This window comes from Odontesthes bonariensis, chromosome 4 (genome assembly GCF_027942865.1).
Source record: "Odontesthes bonariensis isolate fOdoBon6 chromosome 4, fOdoBon6.hap1, whole genome shotgun sequence".
Lineage (NCBI taxonomy): Eukaryota > Metazoa > Chordata > Actinopteri > Atheriniformes > Atherinopsidae > Odontesthes > Odontesthes bonariensis.
The window spans coordinates 35,547,619-35,560,814 of NC_134509.1; the positions used below are offsets into that span (position 1 = coordinate 35,547,619).

A 13,196-nucleotide genomic window follows, 5' to 3' on the forward strand; every position below is an offset into this window, starting at 1 on the left:
TTAGTGTGGATTATTACTTGCAGTTTTTTAGGCTTGTGTGGGCCTTATTACTGACCTCAACACATTACTTAGTGCATATCAAAATCTGGGTCACTTTGAAGAGCTGTGGACTGGAGGCCTGGACCATTACAGTTCGCAAGAGTGTGCAGTAGCGCCCTTGTTGCAAATAGGAGCTTGTGCTGTGGCATTTCCTCCTAGTGACACGAGTGCTTGCCAGACTGGATAATCCCACATAACCCCACAGAAAGGTGGGAGAAAAGTTCTTCAACTTCACTGGCTGAAGAGGTGCTGGTAACTACAGGGGGCGTTGTGGCTGCAGCGCAGAGGTTCAGCCTTCAAGACTAAATTAAAGCAGTTAAAAAACAAAGTTTATTGACAATTGCCTCGGTAGCAATCTCTCTTGATGCGTTTGTTTATGCACAAGTCATCGCCCACTTAAAGTCCATGAGGACCAGTAGGGGTTTGAGTTCAGCCAAGGCTACAGCATGTCAACTTAGTGGGTTTCAGTTTTCCTGTAAATGTTTTGTTCATACTTCACTGTAATTGTGCAGTTCTATAAAAATGCAGTGTTCATATTTGCCTGTTTAAGCATAACAATCATGCTGTTTTTGAACCCTTCATTGTAAATCTTCTGCTTGGGATGATGCGACATAAAGATTGCGAGTCCAGTCTGTTTCTTTTCATATTTTCTCTTATAACTTAAATGCATAATGGTTAAGTTCATTCTATATTATTTATTGCTACAATGGAACAGTTTCTGAAAATTAAATGATATCAGAAAAAAATTAAATTTTTGGCATAAGTCGGAATCGTCGGTGGTAATAATAAATAATGATGGAATTTCTACGTCCAGAAAATATCTTGTGTAACCGCTGGTTGAATGTGTACTGTATGTTGCACCAAATAGGCCACAGAATGTTTTCTGAAGTGTTTATTTTGCTTTCATTGCAATATGTGAACTTTGCCCTTTGGCTTCACTTTCATATTGGAAATTAACTACATTTACAAAATGCTTTTCTACTTATGTTGACTGTTCAGAGGGCTTTACAGTACAAGCCATATAGACCTCTGTTTGTGTATTTTCTGCATAGCCGAAGAGGATGAGGACAAGGAAGATGATTTTCGTGCACCGCTCTACAAGACTGTGGAGATTAGGGGAATCCAGGTCAGGATGAAGTGGTGTTCAACCTGCCGTTTTTACAGGCCTCCCCGATGTTCCCACTGCTCCGTCTGTGACAACTGTGTAGAGGTATGTCCACATGAACACAATATACCTTGTGGTATCTTGTTTTTGTGCATACTGTCAATAAATTTGCTAAATCTATCCCAGGACAGGCCACGTTATCATTGTCATACATCAAGAGTCTAATCTGTTTCAGATATTTTGACAGAACTCAGTCAAGCAATAGTTTCCTGAAACACAGCTTTCCTTTAAAACACTCTGTTGGACAAAGGAGTGTTCATGTTGATCTACTGAATTCAGAAAGTTTAAAAAAGGAATTTAGCAGTCTCTTATCATCACTTGTTTCAACCAGATACCCAAGCTCCTATGCGTAGACATCTTTAGATGCATAATCTGCCCTCAATATAATCAAGCTCCAGTTCTTGTTTCCACCCCACAGCACTGAGGATCAAGACATTATACAGATGCAGTTAACCTTGATTTATGCTCTCGGGGCTACGTAGTGTACACACTACTTAAATCAACATGCATATGTGTAGTGAACCCTACACATATGCCAGGTAGTTCAGTTTTATTTATTTTATGTTCATAGCACCAAATCACAATAAATGTCATATCAAGGTTATTCAAAAATACAGTCCAATTCAAGCCAATGAAAGTCCAATTCATTGTAATCATAATAACAATTAATTAAATTAAAAATGTGTCCAATTCATACGTACAGAGCCAATTCAAAAACAATTTCCCATCTAAGGAAACCAACAGATTGCACTGAAACCTTTCTTTGGTCCAATCTCCTGTCCTGAGCATGCATTAGGCGACTGTGGAGAGAAACGAATCCCTTTCAACAGGAAGAAACCTCTGGCAGAACCAGACTCAGGAACGGTGACCATCTGCCTCGACCAACTGGGGTTAATGACAAAAATAATACCAAATGTACATAATGTCACATGAGAAATTAAACGGGGGAGGGGGAAAGATGGCAAAATGATGAAAGGTGTGACATACTTCTCACAAAAAGTTAGGGATATTTGGCTTTTGGGATGAACCTAAAATGCATTATAACCTTTATAGGTGAACTTAATTTGACCTGTAAACTTTTGAATGCCCGTCTGACATTTTTGCACAAGTTGCTGTTCTCTAACAAGGACCTTAAAGGCAAAATTCACAACAGTCGTTTGATCCATGAATCAACCAATACATCTGCTGGTTCGATTAGAATTGGTATTTTTAAGCACTCCTCCTCATGCTGTTCACATTTTGACAAGACCAAAACGACATCTAACCATTGATCAAGTACCTTGTCATTGCGAGGCTTCAAACAGGATGTTCTCAAATGAATGTGGCCACTAAGCTAAGAGTGTCACAAAGTGTCATCAGCAGGTTGCAACAGAGATCTAGAGAGGCTGGAAGAGTCACAGAAAGGCATAGAAGTGGACATCCTTTGGCCACATTGCACACTGATGACCGCTTCATTGTGAACAGTGCTCTGTGGAACTGGATGATGAATGCCACTCAACTCCAGGCACATCTAAGGGAGTTGAGAGGCACCCAAGTGTCACGTCAGACCATTCGAAACTGTTTACATCAGTGTGGTCTGCATGCTAGCTAGACGACCTAGGTGTGGTACCTGACCACACGACCAGCCATATGTGTCATCGTTTAGCATGGGCCAGGGAGTATTTATGCTGGACGAGAGACCAGTGGGACTCAGTGCTGTTCGCTGATGAATGTTGATTCACGTTGAGCAGAAATGATGGTTGCCAACGATGTTGGAAAGCGCTTTGCATCAGCCACTGTTGATACCAGACGAGCCTTTGGTGGTGGTGTTACAGTGTGGGCAGGTGTGTCTAGTCAGTACAGAACTGCCCTATACTTTGTGAATGGTACAATGACAAGCCCATACTACCTGAATAACAAAATTAATCCAGTCATTGTGTGCCCCTGCATGAACAGCACAGGCCTAATTTCATCTTCATGGACGACATGAAGTTGTCATGCATTTGGTTGCTATCGTATACCATGCACATCGGTTGCTATACGCCAGCCTTTTCTGCAGCAAGTCTGACAAGCTCTGAGATTTTTATTTATTTTCATAGAGATATTTCTGTACCGTGGATGCAGAGCTGGGGCTAAGTTAAAAGCAAAGAGGCACAACAGGAGGTGAAGGTACAAGCCTTTTCTGTACTCGGTGCTGATGGGAAATGCTAACCCGCTCCCAAACAAGTGTGACGAGCTGGAGGCGCTTGTTTGGAACCAACGGCTGTACAGGGAGAACAGTTTGATGCGTCTGTCTGACTCCTTGCTCAACGACAACACACCTGACTTGTGTGGATATACCTGGCTTCACAACCACGAGCGGATAGAGATGAAAACAAGCAATAGGCGGAGTAAATAGGCATTACCCTATTTTTCGATCAGCGATGGGTTACGGAATGTAACCGTTAAGGAGAGGGTATGCTGTTCAGACATAGAACTGCTGTCAGTTGGTTTCCGTGCGTTCTATGCGCCGAGAGAAAACCCATACACCGTCGTCATTGTTGTTTACATCCTATCAAGGCAACTACAACGGCATGTGCCTAAAGCATTCATTATTATCGCAGGGAATTTCAATCACGTCTCTCTGTCCTTGTGCCTGACTGGCTGTGGACTGTCCAACACGTGGAGATTGGGACATTGGATCTGTTCTATGCTAATGTGAAGGAGGCTTAAGGTGGATTTACAGTTGACGCGTCGCTCACGGCGGTGGCGGCCCGTGACGTCAAAATGACGTTTCAGGCCTGGCGCTTGCCTTGAAAAGACGGCGCAGCGCGTTGTCGTGCACCAGTCGATTTTTGTAACTTGGCTGCGCCGAGAACGACAAACCAGATGGACCAATTTGAGACCAGGCTCAGTTAGGAGGTGCGTTTGTACAGGCACCTGTACAAAACTGCAGTGAAGCAGCACAGGGACCATGTCAAATGATAAATTCTGGTTTAAAAAAATATATATTAAAAAAAAAACTCCAAGGTTCCTCACTGTAGTACTAGAAGCCAAGGAAATGCCATCTAGAGTAATTATATAGCTAGACAATTTCTCCCTGAAGCGCTCTGGTCCAAAGTTAACGACTTCAGTTTTGTCTGAATTTAGAAGCAGACAGTTCTGAGTCATCCAGGTCTTTATGGATTCAAGACATGCTAGTAGTCTGACCAAACTATTGGTTTCATCAATAAGGACAGCTTAGTATCATCAACATATCAATGGAAATCTATACTATGCTGTCTTATAATGTTACCAAATGGAAGCATGTATGAAGTGAAAAGAATCGGTCCAAACACAGAACCCTGAGGAACTCCATGACTTACTCTGGAGTGTGAGGAAGATTCTTCATTTACAAGAACAAACTGGAATCTATCAGATATATGACTTAAACCAGCCTAATGTAGTTCCTTTAATCCCATTAGAATGATGTGATTGAGGACAAGCACACTGCTGTGCAGCTCCCCCGAATCTGTTTGCAAAACGTCACACAGCGTTGGCCCTGCCAGTCTTTCACAATAAAATACAAATGCAGTCTCAATACCAGTAATATAGAGATGAGAGAAACATTTTTGATTATTGTATACTGTTGATACAAACAAATGCCTTTCAGACCAACTCTCCATCTGCACAGTCTTAATCGTAATTTTCTTTATGTAGGACTTTGACCATCACTGTCCATGGGTGAACAACTGCATCGGCAGGAGAAACTACCGTTACTTCTTCCTTTTCCTCCTGTCTCTGACGGCTCACATCATGGCCGTGTTTGGCTTTGGCCTACTCTTTATCCTCTACCATCGGCAGAGCATGGACCGCCTGCACGCCATTGTCACGTATCCTTTAATGTCCCATGCATTTTTACTCCCCATTTTATACAAATAACTCAGTGGGTCTACATGATGAGATTAACTCAGTGGGTCTACATGATGAGATTAATTCTATTATAGCTATAGTTGGATTATGCTCCTTATTTGGGCAAGGGCAATTATCCAAGTATATGTGGCGGTGAATAAATGGAATCTTTGGCATAAAACATATCATACCACGGTACGATAAGTGGCGCTGTACCCATTTCAACTAGTGGTAATAGAGCCTCTTCCGGTTGACCTCTTCACCACCAACAACAAAGGCACTCGAGAAAGATAGCAAACGAAGAGAGAGATGAAGCTACGTCCCTCTACATTTCGTTTGTGATGAGCATGATTTTCGCACAAACGCGATGCACAACGGCGCATTCTCCATCTCGTTGTTTGTTTCTTTTTACGACGGCAACATCGACAATAATATTGTCTCGTTCGACTTCCGGGTCACGACCCCAGGAAAAAATCTCGATCATGCACAGAACGCAGTGTAGTGCAACTATCAACCGAGTTATCTCGGGGTCTTAAAGGGGAAGTTCGGTTTTTCTTTCTCCTTATTTTACCTTATTTCTGGCATTAAATACATTAATCTACTCACCGATAGCAGTTGGCTAATAAGGACGCCGCTGAAAGTCGGTGTCCTTCGGAAGATATTTAGATCACTCGAGATCCGCGTATATCCATATAACGGGAGTGAACAGGGCATTGACAATACAGCCTCTGAGGCATTATCTGTCTTTATTTCACCAATACTTTAAGACGAATGAATGAAGGAACGCGTACCATTGCACTGTTAGCTCATACTGCCATGTTGTTGTTATCTGGGGCTATGGGGAGGGGGTTGTAGGAAGCTTTCTACACACGCCTCTAGTGGGATGACGTCATCGACGTGCGCTGCTGCAGCACAGATCATTCACTCCGGACGTCCATCGTACTCAAAGTCGTCCTACACATCGTCAAATAAATATAATAGATAAATATTCTGCCATTTTGCACAAAACTAGCAGTAGAAAACTCTGTATGAAGTTAGCCGACTGTCACAGAGCATGGAGTAAATAAGCTGTGCTACAGCGGCGCGCAGCGATGAAGTCATCCCACTATACGCATGTGTAGAAAGCCTCCTATAAGCCCCCGATAGCCCTCTTATCGGTGAGTCGATGAACGTATTTTATACCAGAAATAAAGTCCAGGTTTAAAAAAAAAACTAACTTCTCCTTTAATCCGACTGCGAGTAACCCAATCCGATCCAATTTTTCGTCAAACTAAGGTGTATACATGAACTTAATAACCAGTCTTATTGTAATTTACCCATTAATCCGATTATTTCAATGCCATGTAACCCCACTGACTGTTAGGTTTCTTTGAAATTTTGTGTGTATCAAATGTCTAATAGAGTGCTATGGAATGATTTAGTCAACATTCTAACACAAGTAATTTGCCTAGCCTAATGTAATCTAATATAACCACCAGGCCAAACTATCCATTTAACCTTTAGAATTAGTTACATGCCATAGCCACTCTTACATGAAATCTAATAGGATACCCTTTTTTGTTGAATGTAATATTTTGAAATATCCCTTGACTCCTTGTGCTTTCAGACTGGCAGTAATGTGTGTTGCAGGCCTGTTCTTCATCCCTGTTGCAGGCCTCACTGGTTTCCACATAGTACTAGTGGCCAGAGGCAGGACAACCAATGAACAGGTAGATCACTTTTTATTTCAGTGTGAATACATCAGGCTCAGGTAAAGTGATCCTACAGATTAGTCACAGAGGTCCTGTAGTTGTAAATGCACTGGAGAACTTTATTTAGTTATCACCTCATGTGCAACTCTCCTTGTCTTCTTTTTCTTCAGGTGACAGGGAAGTTCAGAGGGGGTGTTAACCCTTTCACCAACGGCTGCTGGAAGAATGTTTCTCATGTCCTTTGCAGCTCACAGGCACCGAGGTGAGTGTTATTTTTCTTTTTCATTTCACTAGTTTCAGATATTACATAACATAGCAGCTCCTCATTTGTTGCCATTATTCGTTGAAGCATATACCACCAAGGATCAATGATGTCAGCAATAGCCAATTAATGTTGATTAACAGCTTTGCTAATATTTCAGTTGGTTAATGTGTGTTTGCATATGCGCAAAACAACAAAATGGAACTGTCTAAATGGAAGGCAAACAACCTAAATGTAAATTGTGAAATTCAAATATTCAAATTTGGTTCAGTTGACTTAAATGAATTAGGCTTCATTAATGTTACTGTGGATACATTTATTAGCTGCCTCTAGGAACCTACAACCATAAGAAATGTTTGATATTTGTAAATTGCACTGGTGATAAAGAAAATCTTTCAGTGCTCATTTATTGTATAATTGCGTCTGAGTCTCTAGTCTGACACACTTGTGTAAGTGTAGTGGTTGGTATTGACAATGTGGTGTCTCTGCAGGTACTTGGGCAGGAAAAAGTGTGTGCAGAGTGTGAGTGTGCAGCCTCCATTTCTGCGTCCTCAGCTGACAGAGGCTCAGCTGGCGGCAAAAATACTGGACAATGGCATACAGGGAGACCTGCACAGGGTAAGAAAAGCAGGATGTGTCATAAATGCTACCCTGTTATCATTATGTGATTCATTTGGCAGGTAGGGGGGTGGGGGTTAGTTAACAAATGTTACGCAACCATTCTGTGCTTCAACTTTAAATCTGCACTTGATTACTTTGCATATAGGCAGATCCAGATGGCAGCACTTGAAAAGCACTTGAAAATTCAATCTCTGGAAATCCTGCAAGGTGGCATCAGTAAACACAACACAGCATGACTTATATGGGGTATTCAATATCTCATGCTAATGATTTAGAAAGAAAGGTGACAGAAAGAAGATCCATAAAAGATAAGTTTGATCTGTAAAAAATACAAGAAACTTTTAAAAGACACAATATTGATAAACTTAAATGAATACTCATTGAACATTGTTATATCAGAATTCTTTCCTCTCACCACAGGAGCTAGATTCTGTTCTTTATCTCCAGTTTACTTATTTAAAATGTTCAAAATGGATCAACAAAGTAGTGTACAGGTAATTGAAAGGGAACTTTGCCACTGAGACGAGGCTGTACTGCAGGTGGGAAATAATCAGCAGCTTGAGCTGTACCTGTTAAAAGGACTAATACAGAAACGTAAGACAGAGTTCTAATGATTTGTTCATGTATAATGTTTATCAAACGACAGTCAGTCTCAAAAAGATACCACTCATTTATTCTTTTTTATATATACACACACACACACACACACACACACACACACACATATATACACTGCTCAAAAAAATAAAGGGAACACTAAAATAACACATTTCAATAAATGAAGTATTCCAGTTGAAAATCGTTATTCATCACATAGTGGAATGCGTTGAGAACAAAAATAACATAAAAATGATCAATGTAAATCAAAATTATTATTGCTGTAGGAGGTTGCAGGCAGCAGAACGTTCTCCACGGCGTCTCCAGACTCTGTAGCATCTGTCACATGTGCCCACCTGTGAAGAGCACGGGGCGCCAATGTCAAATCTGCCAATCTTGGTGTTCTCTGGCATATGCCAATTGCCCATCACGATGTTGGGCTGTAAGCACAAGCCCCACTTGTGGACGTCGGGTCCTCATACCACCCTCATGGAGTCTGTTTCTGACAGTTTGATCAGAAATATGCATATTAGTGGCCTGCTGGAGGTAAGTTTGCAGGACTCTGCTAGTGCTCCTCCTGTTGCTCCTTGCACAAAAGAGGAGGTAGCGGTCCTGCTGCTGGGTTGTTGCCCTCCTACGCGCCCCTCCACGTCTCCTGGTGTACTCACCTGTCTCCTCGTATCTCCTTCATGCTCTGAACACTGTGCTGTAGTTATGTGTCCATCCGTGTCGAGGTTTCAAAGTGCGTGTTGAGTAATTCAGGATGTATTTTGTGAAGCGCATATCGAGGCGTGTGTCGATGACATTCGAGGCCTCGCGAACTGGCTGTACCACGTGACCGGTTCAGGAAGGTTTTGCACGTAATTTGAAATATAAGCGCCAGCAAAACGCAATGGATCTACCCTCACATTGTGTGGATTTAGAACCTTATGCAAACTTGTTGTTCATAGCTAGCTGCCCTTTTTTTATGGAGCCAGCCAGAAAGAGGAGATTTTCTCCTGTCTGGGAGCATTTTGAGCTGATCTCTTAATCTGCTGATAATCCTAATAAGGCAGGCACAAAATAATAATTATTTGAAACGGAATAGAAATACTTAATTAATCCCATAGGGAGGCTATTGTAGCATAGCTACAATAACACAGAATAAATAGCATATATATTGAATATAATAAAAAAAAATTATATATATTACTATTATGGTGGACAACATAAGCCTTGTTTCCACTATGCAGTCCAGTACGGGTCGGGTCGGGTCGCTTTGGGGTCAGCTTGCGTTCCCACTGTACAAAGGGGACCCTCAGGGGTGGGCGGAGTGTGTGCCGAAGCGTAAATAAATAGGAAATAACAGCAAATAACATCCATAATTTCAAACCACCTCCAAGCTTGGCTATAACAAATGTAGATGTATTGATTTGACCAGTCTGTGCATCATGCATGTAACAGACTACTCTGCTTTCCTAAAAACTATAATTTTATATCATGGCATTCTCCTAACCAAAGACTATTTGATCCGCTCTGCTTTCACTCTCCTTGTATGAATGCGCTTGCGATCAGCCCCCATTGCTGAATAGCAACTATGTTGAATCCGCTCCACTCCCACACACTGCGCTTGCGGTCTGCAGTCTGTTACAGTGTAACGAGCGATGAAAGACGTCGCTGGTGTTGCAGGTGAAGATTCGTCAGTGTTTATGATGCATATCAGGCCAGATAGACAATGAATGAAAACTTATTTCACAGAGGGGTTGCTGCTCGTTCACTCTTGCCTGTCGTTTCATAGCCTGGCAATGTTTGAAAACTTTGTCAGGGCAAGGGCTGTTTGTAGCCAGGCTACGTGTCCTGATGCGCTCTTGCTTAGTCGAGGTTTGTCTGAGATTTGTTGGTGTGTCAAGGGCTGTGCAATAACCGAAATCGTGTCCTGTACTAAAATGCGGATTTTGAAATACGAATAGGGCCTACTCTTAAGTTTGTCCCAACCCAGGATGTTTCCGACGGCATAAACAAGACCGCGCAGACGGTTTTTAACTTTTAATATGGGGACAATATCGCGTCAATACGCATCATCTAATGCAATGCCTATTATTTATCATGAAACCTCAATTCGGAAGTAATGGGCCTTGCTTGTACCCAGCAGTTTTCAAACCTTACTCAGGTTTATGGTAATTGTCCCCAGCACTTCTGAAATCAAACTGACGCCCATGCGGACTGCATAGTGGAAACACACCAATAGTGAAGCCACGTTGACATTTCAATCACCACCTGCTTTACATTTATTGTCCGCTTGATGGGCAGTCGAGCAAATGAAGCGCCATGAAGCTTCGGCCCATTTTTGAACTACTCGGATGGGAAGCTTCAGTGCTTCATGAGGCTTCATCTCGTCATCGCTACTGTGCTGAAAGACGCAGCAAACCTTCTTGCAACAGCTCGCATTGATGTGCCATCCTGGATGAGCTGCACTACCTGAGCAACTTCTGTAGGTTGTAGACACCGCCTCATGCTACCTCTAAGGGTGAGAGCACTGACGAAAGGCAAAAGTGACCAAAACATTGGCCAGAAAGGATGGGAAAAGAGAAATGGTCTGTGGTCACCACCTGCAGAACGACTCCTTTATAGGAGTTGTCTTGCTAATTGCCTCTCATTTCCACCTGATGTCTGTTCCATTTGCACAACAGCAGGTGAAATTGATTCACAATCAGTGTTGCTTCCGAACTAGACAGGTTGATTTCACAGAAGTGTGATTGACTTGGAGTTACATTGTGTTGTTTAGGTGTTCCCTTTATTTTTTCGAGCAGTGTATATATGTATGTATGTGTATATATATATATATATATATATATATATATATATATATATATATATATAGAAGTGGCGACTTCTGCTCATTATGCGCTTCAGCATCCACTCTGTCATTTTACGTGGCCTACCACTTTGTGGCTGAGTTGCTGTCGTTCTCAATCGCTTCCATTTTGTTATAATACCACTGACAGTTGACTGTGGAATATTTAGTAGCGAAGAAATTTAGCAACTGAACTGCACAAGTGGCATCCTATCACGGTATCACGCTGGAATTCACTGAGCTCCTGAGAGCGATCCATTCTTTCACAAATGTTTGTAGAAGCAGCCTGCATGCCTAGGTGCTTAAATTTATACACCTGTGGCCATGGAAGTGATTGGAACACCTGAATTTAATTATTTGGGTAGGTGAGTGAATACTTTTGGTAATATAATGCATCTGTGGATAGCTGAATAAATAGTGTAGCGACTTCAAGGAACAAATGAGTCGCTGAGAGACTGAAAGACTTCACGGGGATTTAATAAGTTTAACCTTTTATTACCAAAAAAAGAGATGATCAACTCATGATCAAGTGCACAAACTCAAAGTAATCACAATGATAAAACTAAAATCCCTGTCCATAAGCATGTGACCCGCTATTCCCCTACTCAATATAACCACATAATAAATTATACTATAACCAAAACAAAAAACATGAAAAGAAAAGCAATATCCATTCACCTAAATAATAGAAAAACACCTAGTAATTCATGGCTCCTACAAATAGTTTTGGTCATTACTCACAGATTGGTGACAAAGTTATTTTTTTCCGGTTGTAGTTTTGTTTTACGTTCATTTTTCACTTCCTTGAATATCAGCTGGCAAGCTGACCAGCATTTCTTAGAATTATTCTTTTCTAACTTTTACTTACAGTATGAAGTAGTAAAAAGGTGCCTACATATTAGTCAAGTGATTGAGTCTTGAAATTTATGTTCCTGATTTTTATGTAATCTTCCTTCTTTCCAGTCCAAGTCCAGTCTTGAGATGATGGAGAGTCAGTCATGTGATGCTGAACCTCCTCCTCCTCCTAAACCAGAGCTGCGTTACCCCGGAATCACCAGGGGTAACACAGAGGGTAAACTTTTGGATTCATGTAATACAATAGTTTTAGACATAAATCTGATTCTGTGTTGATTTTTCACTGACCCATGTTTACAATTCACTGTCTTTCCATTCTCCTGCAGAGTGCAGTCTGCTGAATAAAGCACCTCCTACCCCCACTATGTACAAGTACAGGCCCACTTTTAGCCCGGGCAAGAACCACACAGCACTCACTCATGCTTATGCTAACCAGGTAATGTTCCCACACGCAACAGAGATAGCCAGGAGGTATACAGAGTTTAGAGAGCACATTTATATATAAAGAGAGAAAATGGTGTGTTTGTTTTCTGTTCCATTTGTCCCTGCATCTGCTTCTTTTATCTCTTTAATTAATCTCCATGTTTTTTTTCTTTTGATTTCCTGTTGGCCATCTTGGTTTGGTTTCTCAGTGGCTTACTGTTGATCAGTATCAGTAAGTGATTGTTCTAAAAGCCTTTCCCCTTATTGTCCTTACTTTGAACTTTTTTCATGTGCCTTTTGGTTTGCTCTGGACATGGGTCAAATACTAAAAGAACCTTAGTTACTGACTAGATGAATCTTTCTTGGCAGAACTGTATTGATTGAGTAGGATAACAGTAAATCTCTATTCAAATGAGGGATTTTTTTTTTTCTCAAATCAAGAGCAAATCAAATCATTGTAACAGGTTTGGTGTCATTGGATCTACTTAGTATTTGCGCCCACATCTGTTCCAGATTCTCCCACCTGATCAAATACTAACCCTCCTTATCCCATAATTCCTTTTTAGTTTGTTTCCATCTTCATATTGTTTTACATATCTAATAGAAATGTGTAACTCAGTAATGTGTAATTTAAATTTCTCATTATACACATTTTTGCACATTTGCTGTTTCAGTAACATTCTAAAATACACCTTTTGATATCTTAGAGTTTAATTTGAAGTATTTGATGTACAAAGAGATCAATCAACAACACATGACATTATTATGTCATTATTATTTTAAGAAAATGGACGAAAACCTCTATAAAATCTGGTCTGGAGCATTCAGATGTCACAATGTCAAAGAGGAAAGACATCAGCA

The 13,196-nt window shown here is 41.1% G+C and overlaps 1 protein-coding gene across 1 annotated transcript in view; it reads left to right on the forward strand.

Annotated features, from left to right (window-relative positions):
- zdhhc5a (zDHHC palmitoyltransferase 5a) overlaps positions 1 to 13,196 on the forward strand; it is a 46,382-nt gene that overhangs the window by 13,702 nt on the left and 19,484 nt on the right. Inside the window, exons 4-10 of the mRNA XM_075464108.1 lie at positions 1,092 to 1,249; positions 4,862 to 5,034; positions 6,660 to 6,762; positions 6,915 to 7,006; positions 7,498 to 7,624; positions 12,021 to 12,129; positions 12,239 to 12,348. Coding sequence (XP_075320223.1) covers positions 1,092 to 1,249; positions 4,862 to 5,034; positions 6,660 to 6,762; positions 6,915 to 7,006; positions 7,498 to 7,624; positions 12,021 to 12,129; positions 12,239 to 12,348 — 872 coding nt within the window. The remainder of the gene's footprint in view (positions 1 to 1,091; positions 1,250 to 4,861; positions 5,035 to 6,659; positions 6,763 to 6,914; positions 7,007 to 7,497; positions 7,625 to 12,020; positions 12,130 to 12,238; positions 12,349 to 13,196) is intronic.